Here is an 18,837-nt window from a genome sequence, read left to right on the forward strand (position 1 = left end):
TTGTGGCGATGCTGTGGCCGCGGCTGGCGGCGGCTGAGTGGGCGGCGCTGGCCTGGGAGTTGCTGGGCGCCTCGGTGCTGCTGATCGCGGTGCGCTGGCTGGTGCGGCGGTTGGACAGGCGGCCGCGGGGCCTGGGTCAGAGCGGTCCACCCGACCCGTCGCCCCGCGCGGCTGCGGGCCCAGCCCCCGATACAGGTAAGACCGGTTCGCGGGTGGGCCCGCTCCCTTGCCCGGGCCTGGGTCCTGCTTCCCGTCTTCTCCCACCCACCTCCCCGGCTCGGGTCCCCCCTAGCTTCTCCTCTCCGGGCTTGGATCCCCCTCCCCATCCTGAGTCGGTGTTCTGGGAAGAGACTTGAAGTGAAACGCGCGAGTCCTTGACTTGCAGACGGTGAGAGCGCCGCAAAGCTGGACGCCCGGGAGCACGTCTGTGCCCAGTTTTGTGGGTTTGAGCCCCTGATATGACCGAGAAGGCAGTGTGCACCCTGCGTGCATCCCAGATCCTCCTTCGTTCAGTTTTCTTTCACCGCGTTGCCGGCAAGTTTGGTTTCTTCCTGAAGGATAAACAACAGTTTCTCAAGTACCCTGATAAGGAAATGGAATTTTATTAGCGAAAAGCACAGCTGATAACCCTACCTAGATCTCTCGGGGCTGTCGCGGTCCTTCCAGATGACTTAGTTTTCACAGCTGAGGGAGCAGGCCTCAGGAAGGTCCCGCTCGGCGAGGATGACAAGTCCGAGGCAGAAGCCATGTGGAGATGCAGGCCTGTTGACACGAGGTCCAGCTAGCCCTCCAGCCTGTTGGGTTTCTTGTTGTTTCCCTTCTCTCATCCCTTTCAGGAAGTTTCAGGTGATGTCTTTAGTAAATAACATGCTGCTATGTCCAGGTACACTGTCAGCACTGTGTCAGAAAACCCCCTGTGACAGAAAACCCTGTCAGAAAACAGGACGCCCCAGTGAAAGGCTGTGCAGACACTAAGACTGAAGGCGGTTGGGGCCAGTGGTGTCAGAAAAGTGAAGGGAAAGCCGCTGTCAGTCTCTTTGAAACCTGGTGGACTGTAGCCCACCAGGCTCCTCTGTCTATGGGATTCTCCAGGCAAGAATACTGGAGTGGGTTGCCCTTCCCTTCTGCAGGGGAATCTTCCTGACTCAGGCAAGGAACCGGGGTCTCTTGCATTGCAGGCAGATTCTTTAGGGTCTGAGCCACCAGAGGCTAAGAAATTACAGTTTGGAGTGTCTTATTTATTTCTTTTTAAATTTTTAACTTATATTTCTAAGTCACTTCAGACAAAAAATTACAAAAATGGTACAGAAGAAATAAACACATGTGAAAAGATGTTCAGCATCACTAGCTAGTCATGAAATTGCAGATTAAACTTATGATGAGATATCACTACACACCTATGAGAATGGCTAAAATAAAAAATACCAATGACATTTGGTAATGCTAGTGGAAACCCTGAGAAACTGAGTCTCATTTACTGCTGGTAGAAATTTTTTTTTTTAATTTACTGCTGGTAAAAATTTTAAAGGTGCAGTCATTCTGAAGTCAAACTCCCAGTTTCTCAAATAGTTGAACCTGTACTTCACTCTTGGGCGTTTACCCTAGAGGGTCAAAAACTTATTTTCACACGAAAACGCTTATGCAAACGTTTATAACTTCATTTGTAATTGCCAAAAACTGGAACAGCCCAGATGTGTCTGAAGGATAAAACTGGCATCTTCATGCTGTGGAATGCTGCTCAGCAGTGAGGCCAAATTGTTGATCCATCAGCAGTTCAGATGGATCTCAAGGGCATTATGCTGAGTGAAAAAAGCCAACCTTAAAAGGTCTGTAGTGTATAATTCCATTTATATAACATGAAGTGAAGGTATTATAACAACGGAGGACTCCTCAGTGGTTTTCATGTGTAGGGGTCAGTGGAGGAGGTTGGATATGATAGTGAAGGGTTGGCAGGAAGATCTTTGTGGTGATGGAACAGTTCAGTAATTTAGCATGTCTATGTGAAGCTATTCGTGTGATAAATGATCATATGGTAAGCGATCATGAAGTTACATACAAAGACACACGAGGAGAGTGACTGCAGAACCCGGTGAGGGTGCGGTTAGTTTAGTGTGTAGAGCCAGGGTCGGCTGCCTGGGTTGGATGCAGTGTTTCAGGTGTCCCACTGAGGGAAGCCACATGGTGAGTCCACAAGACCTCTGTACCATTTTTCAACTTCTTATGTTTATAATTAAAATATAAAATAAAGAGTTAAAGAAACCCTGTATACTTAGATTCCCAAATGTTAGGATCTTGTGTAATCATACTGCTAGTAGTAAAGTCAGGAAGTGTTATACAGGCTACAGACCTGCCTCAGTTTCTTAATCTCTATCTTTATGTCTCTATCAAATGAATGGACACGTTGCAGATACTTCTAACTCTAGCCCAAGGGTCAGCAACTATGGTCCACAGGCCAAGTCTGACTCCTACCTGTTTTTGGAAGACAGCCGTCTTTTATCTATGGCTCTTGAGTGTTTGCAGGTTCTTGGGCTCATAGAGCCTCAAAATTTACTCTCGGCCCTTTACAGAAATTTTCTGAGGCCTGTTGTAGCCTCTCCCTTCTCTGTCAGTGAGGAGCCTGGGTCTTAGCAGCCACAATATATCGAATTATTTGCTAATACCTAGCGGACACACAAAAAGCTTCAGAATCACTAACTTATACCACTGTGAAAACCTACCTTCCAGCTAGAGTGTCTGTGTACCCTTCCTGTCTTATCCTTAGAGGAGAGCATCACATGTTATTTTTCAGTGGCTACATTCCTTCTCCCTTTCATTGTTACTAACTTGTAATACTGATGAGCACATTTGTTTTGGTTTGTATGCCATTTGGAGGTTTCCCCTATCTGTTTGTTTATTTACATAGTTTTTCTGTATGTGAATCACAGACTGTGTTACTAAAAGTCAAAACATAAAATCATTCAGAAGTGTCCTCTCCCCTGCCCTCTGGCCTTCCTATCTGTTTCCCACCCTCCCCTGAAGCTAACTAGTCTCATTATTTTCTGCTTTATCTTTTCTTTCCCACACATGAGCAAATATTTGTGTGTTAAGAATATCAGTAACAGGATATATGTTTGTCTTTATTCGAGTTGACTTTCTAGCATACTGTGTATTCTGCAAGGCTAATAAGCTTGTATTTACTTAGTAATAACTTCATATCCCTGACGTTTATGGATACTTTGTCAGTGTCAAACACATGCATTATATTTTATCTAATTCTTGTTAAGCTAAGAAGTAGAGCTATTATATCTGTTTTATAGATGAGGAAACTGAGGCTTAGAGTTTACATAACTTGCTCAGGGTCGCACAGTTAGTGATATAATGTAATTGTTCTCTTCATGGCTTACTTGGTTACAAGGACAAACCCCTCTTCAGATTAGCCTATATTAAAAAATAGTTTTAACTGTTTATAATAGCCAGAACATGGAAGCAACCTAGATATCCATCGACAGATGAATGGATAAAGAAGTTGTGTTGTGTGTATATATATAGACATATATATGTGTGTATATATATATATACAATGGAATATTGCTTAGCTATAAAAAGGAGCAAATTTGAGTCAGATCAACTGAGGTGGATGAACCTAGAGCCTGTTATACAGAATGAAGTTGCAAGTCAGAAAGAGAAAAACAAATATCATATATTAACACATATATATGGAATCTAGAAAAATGGTACTGATGAACCTATTTGCAGGGTAGCAGTAGTGACACAGATATAGATAACAGACTTGTGGACACAGCAGGGAAGCAGGGAATGAGAGGAATTGAGAGAGTAGCATTGAAACATACATTACCATATGTAAAATAGATGGGAATTTGCGGTATTTTGTAGGGAGCTCTACCCAGTGCTCTGTGACAACCTAGAGGGATAGGAGGTGGGAGGGAGGTTCAAGAGGGGAGGGGATATATGTATACCTATGGCTGATTCATGTTGATGTATGACAGAAATCTTTACAACATTATGAAGCAATTATTCTCCAATTAAAAATATTAGGTTGGTGTAAAAGTAGTTGCGGTTTTGCATTGTTAAACTTTGCCATTTGATATTGGGATAATTCTTAAAATACATGTGGTTATGTTATCATTTTAATGTGTGTTTCTCGCTTTTTTTTTTTTCTGATGACTTATTACTCGCTGTTAATTTTATATTTATTTTAGACTACAGAAATGATGTTAAGCAAAAAGCAGATTTGAGCAATTTTTTTTTTTAATTCGAGTTCAAAATGGGCCGTAAAGCATTGAGACAACTTGAACCGTCCACACATTTGGCCCAGGAACTGCCAATGAACGTACAATGCAGTGGTGGTTCGAGAAGTTTTGCAAAGGAGACAAGAGCCTTGAAGATGAGGCGCTTAGTGGCCGGCCGCTAGAAGTTGACAGCGACCAACAGAGAGCAATCACTGAAGCTTATCCTCTTACAGCTACATGAGAGGTTGCCGAAGAACTCAGTATCGAGCATTCTGTGGTCATTTGGCATTTGAAGCAAATTGGAAAGGTGAAAGAGCTTGTTAAGTGGGTACTGCATGAACAGACCGAAAATTTTAAAAAATCGTTGTTTTGGAGTGTTGTCAGCTTTTATTCTACTCAACAACAACGAACCATTTCTTGATCAGATTGTGACATGCAACAAAAAGTGGATTGTATACAACAGCTGGCTCAGTGGTTGGACCGAGAAGTTCCGAGAAGGATAACTTCCCAAGGCCAAACTTGCAGCAAATAAAGGTCTTGGTCACTGTTGGTGCTTTGCTGCTGTACTGATACACCGCAGCTTTCTGAATCTGGGCAAAACCCTTACATCTGAGAAGTACGCTCAGCAAATCGATGAGATGCACTGGATACTGCAGCGCCTGCAGCTGGCACTGGTCAACAAAATGGGCCGAATTCTCCACAATACCTGGCCACACATCACACAATCAACCCTTCAAAAGTTGAACGAATTAGGCTACAAAGTTTTGCCTCATCCGTCATATTCACCTGACCTCTTACCAGCTGACTACCACTTCTTCAAGCATCTCAACAACTTTTTGCAGGGAAAGCACTTCCACACCAGCAGGAGGCAGAAAATGCTTTCCAAGAGTTTGTCAAGTTTTGAAGCATGGATTTTTTTTTTCTCATTGGAAAAAAATGTGTTGATTGTAATGATTCCTATTTCGATTAATAAAGATGTGTTTAGGGCTAGTTATAATGATTTAAAATTCACTGTCAGAAACTGCAGTTACTTTTTCATCAATCTAGTAAATTTTTTTAAAAGATAGCTTTAGAGTCAGGACACAGGGATGGTATATGCAAAAGAGAATATTATCAGGATCAGGTGGAATTTCTCTATTTGTTCATAACATCTGCCCCAGTCCTCCCCACCCCTACTTTGCCTTGCGTGTGGCTTCAGCCTGTCCTGTACTTCTCATACCAGCCCCCTATCCCATCTGTTGACCTTATGCCTAATGTTCAGACTCCCCGTAGGGGCTCTCTTTGAGTGGGCTCCTGTAGTCAGTTGGCCTCCCCCTTTGTTTTCTTGGCAGCTCTAGAGGGGGCTATGCAATACATTGACTGTTTAAAAAGTCTTGGAGGGTGTGAATGGGGGAAGGGTGGTATAAAAATTTATTTAAAAAGAAAAATACAGAAGTAACTATCATTCAGCTGTTACTGAGTCCAAGCTCACTCTGCTGTCTGCATGACAGCCCAGTGAGTTGGAGACAAGGTGTTGAGGCAAGGATTAAGCACTCATATTTGTACCCTTGACACCCAGCTCTGTTTTTCTCACTCTGAATGTCTTCTGAATCTCAGACTTGAAAATCAAAATGCCTACTTGATGTGCAGTGGGTGTCTCTGATACTCACTTCCTAAATCCGCATTTGCATCTTTCATATTCTCTGCCTCAGGGAGAATCGCTTTCTAGGCATCTAGACTGGAAATCTAGGTATTACTGTAGGCCCACTACAGTCCCACCAGACCCCACTCCTGGCATCTGATCTGTGGTCAAGACATCCTGTTTCTCTAGTCTGAGCCCTCACCTCCAGCCCCAGTAACTGCAGCAGTGACCCATGTTCTGTCATTTCTTACCTTCTCCCAATTCTAGCTGATCGTACTTAAACCTGTACCGTAGATTTAACTGCTCTTTCTCTAAATGTACTGTTGAAAGCTCCAGCTCCAGTTCACATCCATTTGATTGGTGACTGTATAACTTGAACACTTAGCTTCTCTGATTTAGGATCTCCATCTGTGAAGCAGGGGTGAGCAATGGCAATAAACTTTCATGCAGAGTTACTGTGAATTTTAAGTAATTTAGTGCAGACAGAGTGCTTAGGATAGAACCAGGCACTTGGGAATCCCTCCACATGTTAAATATTAGCTATTTGTCATCAATATTAGCAAAGTGACTTGCAGAGCTATCTGTGTGGCTCTTCTGTTTAAATCTTTGCATAATCTCTCATCATGTATGGAATAAAGTACAGATGTATCTGTAGGATAAATTTCTGGAGTTGGAGTTTTGATGGACATTGTCCAGTTGCTTTCCTGGGGATTTCTTCCTAATTATTCTGCAGCTGGGGTTCCCAGGTGGCCCTAGAGGTAAAGAGCATGACTGTCAGTGCAGGAGACAGAAGAGACACAGGTTGGATCCCTGGGTCAGGAAGATGCCCTGGAGGAAGGCATGCCAACCCACTCCAGTATTCTTGCCTGGAGAATTCCATGGACAGAGGAACCTGGTGGGCTACAGTCCATGGGGTCACTAAGAGTCGGACACGACTGAAGTGACTTAGCACACACACACGCACACTGCAACTAGCGACAAGTGGTGCACCTGTTTTCGCCAGCGTGCTGGCCTCCCTAGAATGTTGGTGTGATGAGATCGTATCATAGGCTGCAAAGAATATGGGGAAATAATGGATTGAGATGAAACTTTGAAGTCAACCTTTTTTTTTTTTGGTCACAGTCTGTTGCTTTCAGGATCTTAGTTCCCCAGTCAACCAGGGAATTCCCTGAGCCGGCTCTTTGCCCGCTTTTTTTAAAAAATGGAAGTATAGCTGATTTACAATGTCATATTAGTTTCAGGTTACAGCATAGCGATTCAGTATTTTTACATATTGTACTCCACTAAAAGTTATTACAAGATAATGGTTATAATTCCCTGTGACAGAAACCTATCCTTATTCCTTGTCTATTTTATACCTAGTAGTTTGCATTTCTTAATGTCATACCAGCTCTTGCCCCTCCCTTTCCTCCCCACCAGTAACCACTAGTTCTCTTTTATCTGTGAGTCTGTTTCTTTGTTGTTGTATTCACTAGTTTTATTTTCTAGATTCCTCATACACGTGACTACACATAGTATTTGTCTTTCTCTCTGACTTCTTTCACTAAGCATAATACCCTCCAAGCTCTTCCATGTTGTTGCAAATGGCAAAATTTCATTTTTTTGTAGCTTGGCTATTGTGAATAATGCTGCTGTGAACATTGGGGTGCTCATATCTTTTCAGATTAGCGTTTTTGTTTCCTTTGGGTTTGTGTGTATAGATAGATAGATAGATCCCAAAAGTGGGATTGCTGGATCATATGGTAGTTGTGTTTTTAGTTTTTTTGGGAACCTCCATATTGTTTTTCCATAGTGGCTATACCATTTTGCAGTCTCATCAACAGTGTACAAGAGTTCCCTTTTCTCCACATCTCCAGCCTTTGATATTTGTAGACATTCTGATGATAACTATTCTGACAGTGTTAGGTGATATCTCATTGTGGTTTTGACTTGAATTTCTCTAATAATTAGTGATGTTGAGTACCTTTTATGTCCCTGTTGGCCACCTGTATATCTTTGGAGAAATGTCTGTCTTCACAGGTCTTCAGGTCTTCACCTCTATAGTTAAGTTTATTCCTAGGCATTTTATTCTTTTTGATGTGATTTTAAACAGGATTTGTTACTTTCTCTTTCTGGTAGTTCATTATTAGTGTATAAAAAAGCAGCAGATTTCTGTACGTGAATCTTGTATCCTGCAACTTTGCTGAATTTGTTTAAGAGAAGACGTACTTACAGCCATCAAATTGATTTTTGTTCTTTTGGGCCTAGGTGAAATGACAATGGATACCATCTTGGCACGATTGAAGCTCCTGAATCCAGATGAGCTTAGAGAAGAGATTGTCAAAGCTGGATTGAAATGTGGACCCATTACATCAACAACAAGGTTCATTTTTGAGAAAAAACTGGCTCAGGCTTTGTTAGAGCATGGTACACTGCCTTCACACCTGCCCAACCCTGGTGGCGCAGATGCCCCATCCCTGGGCCAGGACACACAAAGGATTGTGAAGTCTGAAGTAGGGAGCCCAGCTGAGCAGCTCAGCTTTTCTGAAGACAGAGACTTTGGTTATAGTGTGGGCTTGAATCCTCCGGAGGAAGACGCCGTGACATCTAAGACCTGTTCAGTGCTCTTCAGTGCCTCAGGCGGCGTCAACAGCCAGAAAGCCATGCTGAGGGCCTCTGCAGAGGTGCCCCTCTACTATGGGGTGTGCCCGGCCTTCGAGGACACCCCAGCAAGAAATGGTAATGTGACCAGTAGGTTTCTCTTACACAGGTGGTTCATTTACATCAGGGGAGAGGGATTTTGAAAAATCACAAACTACAGAAGAGAAGAAAGAAGACTTTCGTCACCATAATACTCCTCCAAACTAACCATTGTTCACATTTTTGTATAGAACGCTCCTGAATTTGTAAATCTATAGGAATTTTTAGAAATTAAGGAAATTAGATTCTATGGAGATACAGTTCACTTATAAATATGTATGGATTGGCTCCATTTTTTGATTATCTCCCTCACTTTTTTTTAATTCTCTGTAACCTGACCACCTTTTATATTAATGAATGCAAATGGCCAGTGAAGTTATAATTTTCAACATTAAAGAATTGTAATTTTAAATAAGACTAAAATAGCATTGGAAAGAAGTAATGAAAGCTTGATATATATGTGTGTAGTCTATAAAGATGAAATTTATTCCTCCCCACCCAAATCTTACTGTTTTGTGTATCATTCCTGACCCTGCTTACTATGTTTTATTTATGTATTTAAATTTTAATTACTTTATATTTTAATATATTTTAATTTATATTTAACATATATATGTAAGTATGTACATTATTTTTATTTTTATAAAATTGGTAAGAGTGTCAGGTCAAAAGGTTTTTTGCATTTTTTTTCAGTATGCATTTTTAAAACTGAAAGCTATGGTCCTCCAAAAGATATTACTATTTGCTGTGAATGAGTGACTTTTTAGCCTCTCTATAATATGAAATGTACATTTTTGTCTATCTGAAAAGGGAAAACAAGTATCTTGTTTCTGTTCCATCAACCATACTGCATGTTATTGAACTTCCCTTTAGGTCTTTTCAAATAAGGGAAACCTGTCTTATTTTTATATCTAGTACCCTTTTTGTGTGTGTGTATTTTTTATTTACTTGTTTATGGTTGTGCTGAGTCTTTGTTGTTACACTTGGGCTTTCTCTAGTTGCAGTACACAGGCTTCTCATTGCTGTGGCTTCCCTTGTTGCAGAGCACAGGCTCTAGGGCAAGGGCTCAGTAATTGCCTTACTTCGTGGCATGTGGAAATCTTCCCAAAGCAGGGATTGAACCCATGTCTTCTGCATTGGCAGGCAGATTCTTAACCACTGGACCACCAGGGAAGTCCAATAGTCATAGTTTTTTGACTTACTTTTAAAATTAATTAGATCGTTGGTCCATAAATTTCATTTTTATATCCTTAGGTATAAAAACTGCAGATACAGATATAAAATATTTATCATTTATATTCATGCATATTCATATGATCAAACTTACTGTGTTCTTTTTGCTAACTGAAGCCCTTTTTTTTTTGAAGTTTAAAAATCTGAACTATTAATGAGAGGAAAAATCAGGCTACTGGGTAACAATTGTTAATAAACAAACCCAGGGGGCTTCAAGTGTGAATTAGGTGACAAGGGCTCCAGTTAATCATCTCTGATTTTCCTTTGTTGCTTTTCCCATACAGAGAGGATTCACGTTTATGAAGATAGAAAGGAAGCCTTACAAGCTGTCAAGATGAACAAAGGATCCCGATTTAAAGCTTTTACAAACAGAGAAGATGCTGAGAAATTTGCCAGAGGAAGCTGTGATTATTTCCCTTCTCCAAGCAAAACCTCTTTACCACTTTCTCCTGTGAAAACAGCACCACTCTTCAGCAATGGTGGGTTAAAAGGTCATTATATAGCAGTTCATATCTGGCATTACTGTCAGATTTACTCCTGGGTATTTTACACCCTCTTTCTTGGTAACTACTTTTCTCCACCTTTGAGAGAAGTCCAGTGTGCTGGGAGTAGAGAGCTGAGGCCCAGGCCACGGAGCAGCTGGAGGAGGATGGGTCAGTTGGCTGGTCTGGGTTGAGGCCCCAAAGCTGACAGGGCCGTGGGAGATGCAGCGGAAGGGCCTCCATTGTCCTGTGTCTGTCCCTCTTATCGCACTTTCTCTCCTGCAGCCTGTTGGGTTCTAGGCCTTTTTAGATGCTGAGACCTATCTACTTCCGCCCCGAAGCTACACCTTCTTCTAAGACTCGTGGTACTTGCTTTTGCTTGTGCTTGTACTTGTGAAAGCACTTTGTTGTGCATGTGCTCAGTCAGTCATGTCTGACTCTGTGACCCCATGGACTGTAGCCCGCCAGGCTCCTCTGTGCATGGAATTTTCCAAGCAAGGATGCTGGAGTGGGTTGCTATCTCCTTCTCCAGGGGATCTTCCCGACCAGGGTCAAACCTGCATTCTCTTACATCTCCTGCATTGGTAGGAGGATTTTTTACGCCCGCCCCACCAGGGAAGCCCAAGTGGTACCTGCGTGGCCTCAAAGAGTTCTCCAGTAGTTGAGCTTGCCTTCGGGAGCCATCCAGCTGGAAACCTGGCCACTGCCACTCCCAGCTCAGGACCAGGGTCTTGTGGGGCCTTTGCTGTCAGCATCATACCAAACCCCAGTGGACTAGCCTCATTCTGGCCCCTCCGTGAGCTCACAGCGGCCCTGCTTCCCAGGCTGGCTGGGGTTGCTGAGGAAGCAGGCGGCTCTCCTTGCAGGCAGTTGGCCTTGGATCAAGAGTGCCGTGTGCCTCCTCTTCTATCCCTTCATGGAGGCACTTCCTCCTTGGAAGCCAGGATGATTCCCAACACTTAGATGTTTCCCTGTTCACGTTTGGTGACAGTTCCTCAAATGGCTTTCACACACCCACAGGTGTTGTGATTCAGCCAGTAGACCTTCCTCTTGACTCACTGCCTTGCTGGGGATGCTCCTTGTTCTTGCAGGGTCGCGTGCAGGAGTGGATCGTATCTTTGGCAGCGTGCCCATATCCTTCCTCCCCCTGCTGAGCATCACAGCCTGTCCTTCACTGCCCTAGGCTGGAACACGCGTCCGTCTGCTGCAGATCGTCCTTGTTTCTTAACCTTTTACTCCCAAGTAGATCATCAGCATCTGTGGGAAAGATTTTTCTTGCCCTCAGTGAAGCACATAGTGGATGATGAGAAAATGTTTGTGAAATTCAATGTCCTTCAATTGTCTCTTCGTGACAGACGGGTTGTACTTGTCTGAGTCAGAAACAGCAAGCAAAGAGCGAGCAAACAGCTATAAAAATCCGCGCACACAGGACCTCACTGCCAAACTTCGGAAAGCTGTGGAGAAGGGAGATGAAGACACCTTTTCTGACCTCATCTGGAGTAATCCCCGGTATCTGATTGGTTCGGGGGACAACCCAACCATCGTACAGGTAAACCTGTTAGCATCATTACCATTAAGACTGCAGGTGATGAAAGCGAAGCTCAGGGTCTGCTGTTTTCCTTCAGGAAGGGTGTCGATACAATGTCATGCATGTGGCTGCCAAAGAGAACCAGGCTGCTGTGTGCCAGCTTACCCTGGAGACGCTGGAGAACCCTGAGTTCATGCGGCTCATGTACCCAGATGACGAGCCGCACATGCTGGAGAAGCGCATTTGCTACGTGGTGGACCTGTACCTCAACACACCGGACCGAGTGGTATGCCTCGTAGCCATCCTGGGGTGGAAACAGTGTTTGGGTGTTTGTTTACCACGGCCTTGCTCTGCATCAGCTCAGAGGAGATGCGCATTCCTTGAGGTCCAGAGCCTCCTGCTGGCCTGCATACCTGGGTCTCAAGTTGGGTGGAGCTGCCCCCAGGGCACTTCCCACCTGGCCTTTGTTCAGAGAGGCTTGAGCTGAAAGGAGGGGGAGTGAATGCCCCAAAGCTAAAGGGAGAAGGAAGTAAAAAGGTTTTGGTGCCTTACAGTCCTGTGTATGTCTGTTGTTTACATTTAACATTATGTGAAGAATATTTCCTGTGGGGTTAAAATGTTCAGTGGGGTGACTTTTTTTGTTTGTTTTTAAATATTTTAGTTATTTGTGGCTGTGCTGGTTCTTCATTGCTGCTCGGGCTTTTTTCTCTAGTTGTGGAGAGTAGGGTCTCCTCTCTAGTTGCAGTGTGCAAGCTTCTCATAGCAGTGGCTTCTCGTTGCAGAGTGCAGGCTCTAGGTGTGCGTGCTTCCAGTTGCAGCGTGCAGGCTCAGTAGTTGCAGCTCATGGACCTTAGAGCGTGGGCTCAGTCGCTGTGGTGCACAGGCTTAGTTGCTGTGCGGCACATGGGATCCTCCCCACCCAGGGACTGAACCTGTATCTCCTGCATTGGCAGGCAGATTCTTCACCACTGACCCACCAGGGAGCCCCCCAGTGGGGTGATTTTTAATAGTGCATAAGGCATCACTGACTCCATGGATGCGAGTCTGAGTGAACTCCGAGAGTTGGTGATGGACAAGGAGGCCTGGCGTGCTGCGATTCATGGGGTCGCAAAGAGTTGGACACGACTGAGCGACTGAACTGAACTGAACTGAAGGCTTAAGTAAGGATTCTTGAAACCGAAGAGTTTTACATATTTACATAAGGGAGAACCCAATGATGGCTGAGAGCCAAGGGCTGTAAATTCTGAGCGAAACCTAGGAGTTTGAGAAGTCGTGGTTGGCAGGAGAGGAAATAAAGAAAGCCTAGTGGATTATTTTGTAACATATTGAATATGATACATTGAAATGCAGAACTGGAAGCAAGAATAACTTTTCTCACAAGAGAGAAAAGGACAGAGGGAAAAATTTTGGCCATGCTGGCAAAATTAAAGAAGAGCATAATAGAGAAAACAGTGGTTACATGAAAGCAGTAGTAAGTGTGAAATAGGCCAGAGAGAACAAAGTCATAGTATATTAGACTAAGTGTGAACAAACTGAATCAGGGTGTGTGACAGTGCAGTTAGGAAGTGTGACTTCTTGATGCGATACAGGCCCGTGTGCCCTGCCGGAAGTATAATGCAGTGTTTTTCATGCCTGTGTAGCGCTCATTGAAAACATGCATGTGTGTCCACAGAGACCACTGGATAAGTTCTTGAAATTAGGTGTTACAGATCCCATTCTTTGACCATGAGGCACTGAGAGTAGGAATCGCTTAAACTGGTGTTGACCTCCTTAATTGGTGTTGACCTCCAAGCCCAGGGGCTCAGCAGAGGGTGTGGTGTGCAAGAGAGGCTGGATCAGCCAGGAGTGGCTAGAGGACCCAAACCCCCCCAGCTGTGCGGGAATGAAAGTTGCTGGCAGGTGTGAGGGAAGTGACTGAGGTCAAGCTGCTAAAGAGCAGAGCAGGTTAGGGAAGGATGTTATGTGCTTGAGGAAGAGGGGTAGCCAGAAGGAAGGGGAGTGTGGAGGGCACTTTGCACTCTGATATCTTGAGCACTGAGTGGATACAGCTGGCCTTGATGTGCAGCGGCCCCGGCCCCCTGGGCCTGCCTGGGAGCTGTGGTGATGCTGCAGCCTTGGCCACAGGGCTGGAGCCAGCTCAGGTGGACTGGGGAGGGCCTGGTGGGAGAAGGCAGGCAAGCCAGGGCTGGCAAGGGGCAGCCTGTCCGATTCAGTCAGTATAGCTTTACTGGAGCCCAGCTCTGATCCTTCTGTGTGTCTACAGCTGCGGTGGGTCGGCCGGGTGTGTGTGGCAGAGCCTAGTGGCTGTTTATTGCATGGGAAAGCCAGGGGCGGTGTCAGCAGCTCCTGGAGACAGTGAGATGACCTTAGAAGGTGCAGAACGGGGATGGAGCTGCCCTGAGGGTATTTGCTTGCCCTGGGGCCTGGGCTCACCTTGGAGAAGGGGGACTGGAGCTGGGAGTGTGGGTGCGGGCAGCAGGGCCCTTGGGACTCTAGATAGCTGGGAGAGAAGCTCTGAGCACGCGGCATGGCATGTAGAGGGAGGAACCCAAGGGCTGGAACGTGTGGTGGTTGCAGGTGGACCTAAGCAGATTCTGTTTTGGCCGAAGTGCCTCCTAGTCTGCGGCCATCCAAGTGAACATGCCGGGGGCGATGGCTCCACAGCTCAGGGGCCTGCTGGTCTGTGGGGAGACTGGAGAGGGATTGAATTGGAAAACCTTGTGGAGTCAGAAGGGGGGAGTTTCATTTATTGCAATACTAGCCATTGGAGAGAATTCTGAGTACAGACCAAATCATGGACTTGGCTCAATTCTAGATCTTGTTTTTATCTATTTGTTTTACCTTATGAGCATTGATTTTAAGACACTGTACTGGGCCCTGAGTTGTTAAAGCTGCTGTTTGCTGACCAGGTGTTACACCCTAGCTCTGTTGTAAGCTCCTCCCAGCCACTGGACACACAGGAACAGAATGTTATGCTGGGCTAACGCCCTGGCATAAAGTGGGTGTATGCTAGTGTGCCAGTTACTTTTCAGCTATAAAGACACTGCCTTTTTATAGTCTTTTATTTTTAAGGGTTTTTGTTTGTTTTACTAAATACTTATTTTTAGTAACTTGAAGCAACTTTATGAACCAAAAAAGTGTATATAAGTGTTCTTCTTTTGCATTTCTCCCAGGGCTACGACACACCATTGCATTTTGCTTGTAAGTTTGGAAATGTAGATGTGGTCAATGTGCTTTCTTCACACCCTTTGATTGTAAAAAACCCGAGGAATAAATATGATAAAACACCTGAAGATGTAAGTACCTATTAAAATCTTATTACATAGTTTTAGAAATGAAAATATATAAAATTACAAGGTCTGCAACCACAGCTACTGTGAAGACACAAGTAACTGTGTGCATGTGTTTGCCTTATGGCAACAGAAGCTTGATTGTCAAGTAAGATGTACTCTGAAGAAGATGCCTCTATAGAACCAGGAGGGAGTGAACTGCCCTAGTTTGCAGATTTTATTTTCCTGAACTGGTTGGTCAAGCTGTCCTCTGTGGCTCACTGTGTTTTGACAAGTTCCCTCTGCATCCTTCAGCTCACCAGGGTCAGAGAGAACATGGGAGGTGGTGCTTGTGCTGCTGATGGTGGTGGTCATGGATGATGGAGATGGTGAGGATGGAGTCAGTTATGATGGTGGTGATGGCGGTGGTGGTGGTAATGTGAGACGATGGTGAGGATGATGGTAACTGGTGAGGGATAATGGAGATGGTGATGATGGTGGTGATGATATGATGATGAAGATGCTGCTGCTCATGTGTTCAGCTCGGTGTGCACCAGGAGCTGTCCTGCGCCCCTCTTCTATATTCTCACCTGGCCCATACAAGCCTTAGGAACAGGCCTTGTCAGAATGTACGTCAACAGTTGAGCAAAATGTGCTTTGGAGAAGGCAGCAGTGCCTCTGTGCAGTGAGGTGGAGAGGAAAGTGGACCTGAAAGAACTGGAAGATGAGTTAGTTTGTAACATGCATGGGAGCTCTTGGCTGGCGTGGACCTGCCAACCCTGTGGAAACAGAATTTGTAAGATCCTGTTCTGGCAGTGGCACCTCCTTTTCATTTGCTGTGATTATGTAAGTTGCACCCACTTCTGTAGCAAGTTTAGAATTCACATAAAAAGAATAAAATTTACCAGCCAATTCTGCAACTCAGAAATTACCATTATTTTGGATAAATCTGACTCAGCTTTCTGTGTGCATGTGTGTGTGTTTTCTCAATATAAGATGGTGACACATTTTTGTTTCACTTTTTATTTTGTATCATACTGATAGCTTTGATAGTTTCAGGTAAACTGGCTGAGGGACTCAGCCATACATATATATGTATCCATTTTCCAAACTCACCTCCCATCTAGGCTGCCACATAATATGAGCAGAGTTCCACATGCTATACAGTAGGTGGTGACATGTCTTTAAAGCATTGGACACCTCTCACAGTCAGTTACAGAGTTTAAAAGAAAATGTTGCACTACTTGAAGGGTTCACTCTGCAGTGGTAGTTTGTTTTTGTCACAGGCTAGCAGGAGATGGTAATTTTGTGGTTCCTTCCTTTTTATTTTAAGGTTATTGGTTTTTTATTATTTGTAGCTAAAATGTTCACAATTCTCTGTATTCTCTAATGTCTGAGAACATTGATTCCGGTAGTTGCAAAAATGAAACATCTGTGTCCCTGTTCAACAGAAGTTGTATTTCAGTCCAGCCAAACCGTAGAAGACAGGCTCCCAGGCAGTGAAGAGTATAGCCCTGAGGTGTGGACATGTCTGCTCTGACTTGATGGTTCACCTTAAGGTTTCCTTTCCTTGTAGAAAATTAGTAAATGTAGACAGCATGAAGAAAGAAGGTAAAATTTACCTGTAATCTCAGAGTTTGTTCTCCTTGTCCTGGCCCCTTGGAGCTTTTACAAAACATTGAAGAAGGAAGATTGCACTGTTAAACATACATTTTTTATTGTGGGCTTTATGAAATACTCAGTGTTAGGATCTATCTATCCTTGTTGTGTTGACTTTAATACTTGCTTCTGCAAAATCATTTTCATGATAAGAAAATGTGATAAATTCGATTCAGAGCATTCACTTTTTTTTTTTTTGAATAGGTTATTTGTGAAAGAAGCAAAAACAAATCTGTGGAACTGAAGGAGCGGATTCGAGACTACTTAAAGGGTAAGGTGGGGAGTGGGCGCCCAGAGTGAGGAGGCCCTCCATGAAGGTCCTGGCAGCATCTAGGCCGCCTTGTGTGTGGGAGTGAAGCCAGGGGGCTATTGGGACCCCCTCAGAATTCCCCTGGGTTCCACCTCCCTTTTCTGGGAGACCAAGTTGTCTGTCACTTGACTGTTGCTTGCGGCCTCACCCCTTGACCTCTGCAGCCTCTTGGGCAGCAGCTGCCTCCGGCGCTTCTTCCTTGGCCACAGCCTGCAGGGCAGCCAGAAGGCAGGAGAGGCCTGCCTGGAGCCCCTATGTCAGTGGTTGTGGCTCCCTGTCCTCCACCACCCTCTGCCCAGGCTGTTCCCATCTCCGCTTCTGCGACCTCCTGGCCCTGGATCACCACTCTCCAGGCCAAGGGCTTCTCAGACCATAGTACATGGGCCAGTCCTTCCTGCTTGGTTTCCCGGGGCCTCCAGCCTCTGGCCCAGAGCGCCCAGGCTGTGTCCCAGCCAGCCCGCAGGCTCCAGGGCACCTGGTGGTGGAAAGCCCCGCTTCTTACCCCCTTTTTCCTCTGTGTTGTTTCCAGGGAGTTTGAGCAGTTGGCAGCAGCTTGTTCAGTGGCCTTGCTGCAGATACTGGAAGATCTTTGCCTCCCCTGTGTGCTCGTCTTTTATCTTCTTCCCTCTGGTTTCCATTCCTGCCCAGATCCCCGGTGGTTTCTTTAGTGCAGGGCTCAGTGAGGCCTCTTGGTGTGAAGTCTTATGGGCCCCCGGCAGCCACCACCATCGCTCCCATGGTGTCCTTGGTGCTTTCCTGCCACATTGTCCCTGTGGCTTCACAGCCTTTGTCCTTTTCAGATTCCATACCAAAGTGTGTGATTCCAGGTCTATTTGGATGTATGTGTTCAGTGATAACAAAATTGTAACATGTGAAACAGAACAGGAGTTGGGGGAGGACGGAGGTTGACATGCATCTTCTTTGTAAGGTTTCTCCAGCTCCTCTTCAGCTGCTCTGGTTCACAGGTCCCTCTCAGTCCTCCTACGAACCTGGGAGCGAGCATGTGTTTGCTGCTCCCCTTTCCTTTTTTCTTCTCCTCCTTATTTCTCTGCAGAAGAAGAATGTGGGGCTCGTTAGGTGCAGGAGTCTGGCGCAGACTGACCTCTCTTCAGTTGCTCTGGCTCCAGAGCTTTCTCAGCCTTTTTACTGTTAATATCTTTGACTGGCATGCAGAGCCTGTGGGGTAATAACCCAGCTGATTCTCAGGCTCCCAGGGCCTAATGGCCACTGTCGGAGAAGGCAATGGCAGCCCACTCCAGTACTCTTGCCTGGAAGATCCCATGGACAGAGGAGCCTGGTAGGCTGCAGTCCATGGGGTCGCGAAGAGTCGGACACAACTGAGCGTCTTCACTTTCACTTTTCACCTTCATGCATTGGAGAAGGAAATGGCAACCCACTCCAGTGTTCTTGCCTGGAGAATCCCAGGGATGGCAGAGCCTGGTGGGCTGCCGTCTATGGGGTCTCACAGAGTCAGGCACGACTGAAGTGACTTAGCAGCAGCAGCAGCAACGGCAACTGTGGTGCAGGCTGTTCACACACATCACCTAGCCCCATGTGTTTTCTCCTCCCAGGTCACTACTATGTGCCCCTCCTGAGGGCAGAGGACATGTCTTCTCCTGTGATCGGGGAGCTGTGGTCTTCCGACCAGACAGGCGAGGTCTCTCACGTTGGCCACACTCGAGGCTTCTCCAAAGACCCTGTTCTAACCCTTCGCGCCTTCGCAGGGCCCCTGAGTCCATCCAAGGTGAGCATCTGTGGAAGGTTCTGGAACAACTCCTGGCTGTCCCCACCAGGAGTGCTGGGTTTTTCCAGCCTTTTGCTTTGTGC

At 45.3% G+C, this 18,837-nt stretch overlaps 1 protein-coding gene across 1 annotated transcript in view; it reads left to right on the forward strand.

The window, feature by feature from the left end:
• Positions 1 to 18,837, forward strand: part of ANKLE2 (ankyrin repeat and LEM domain containing 2) — a 24,344-nt gene continuing 5,507 nt past the window's right edge. The window contains exons 1-8 of the mRNA XM_052655183.1: positions 1 to 195; positions 8,098 to 8,568; positions 10,047 to 10,241; positions 11,600 to 11,793; positions 11,870 to 12,058; positions 14,946 to 15,068; positions 16,905 to 16,971; positions 18,582 to 18,754. Of these exons, the coding sequence (XP_052511143.1) occupies positions 9 to 195; positions 8,098 to 8,568; positions 10,047 to 10,241; positions 11,600 to 11,793; positions 11,870 to 12,058; positions 14,946 to 15,068; positions 16,905 to 16,971; positions 18,582 to 18,754 (1,599 nt within the window). The 5' untranslated portion in view covers positions 1 to 8. The remainder of the gene's footprint in view (positions 196 to 8,097; positions 8,569 to 10,046; positions 10,242 to 11,599; positions 11,794 to 11,869; positions 12,059 to 14,945; positions 15,069 to 16,904; positions 16,972 to 18,581; positions 18,755 to 18,837) is intronic.

Source organism: Budorcas taxicolor, chromosome 17 (assembly GCF_023091745.1).
Source record: "Budorcas taxicolor isolate Tak-1 chromosome 17, Takin1.1, whole genome shotgun sequence".
NCBI lineage: Eukaryota > Metazoa > Chordata > Mammalia > Artiodactyla > Bovidae > Budorcas > Budorcas taxicolor.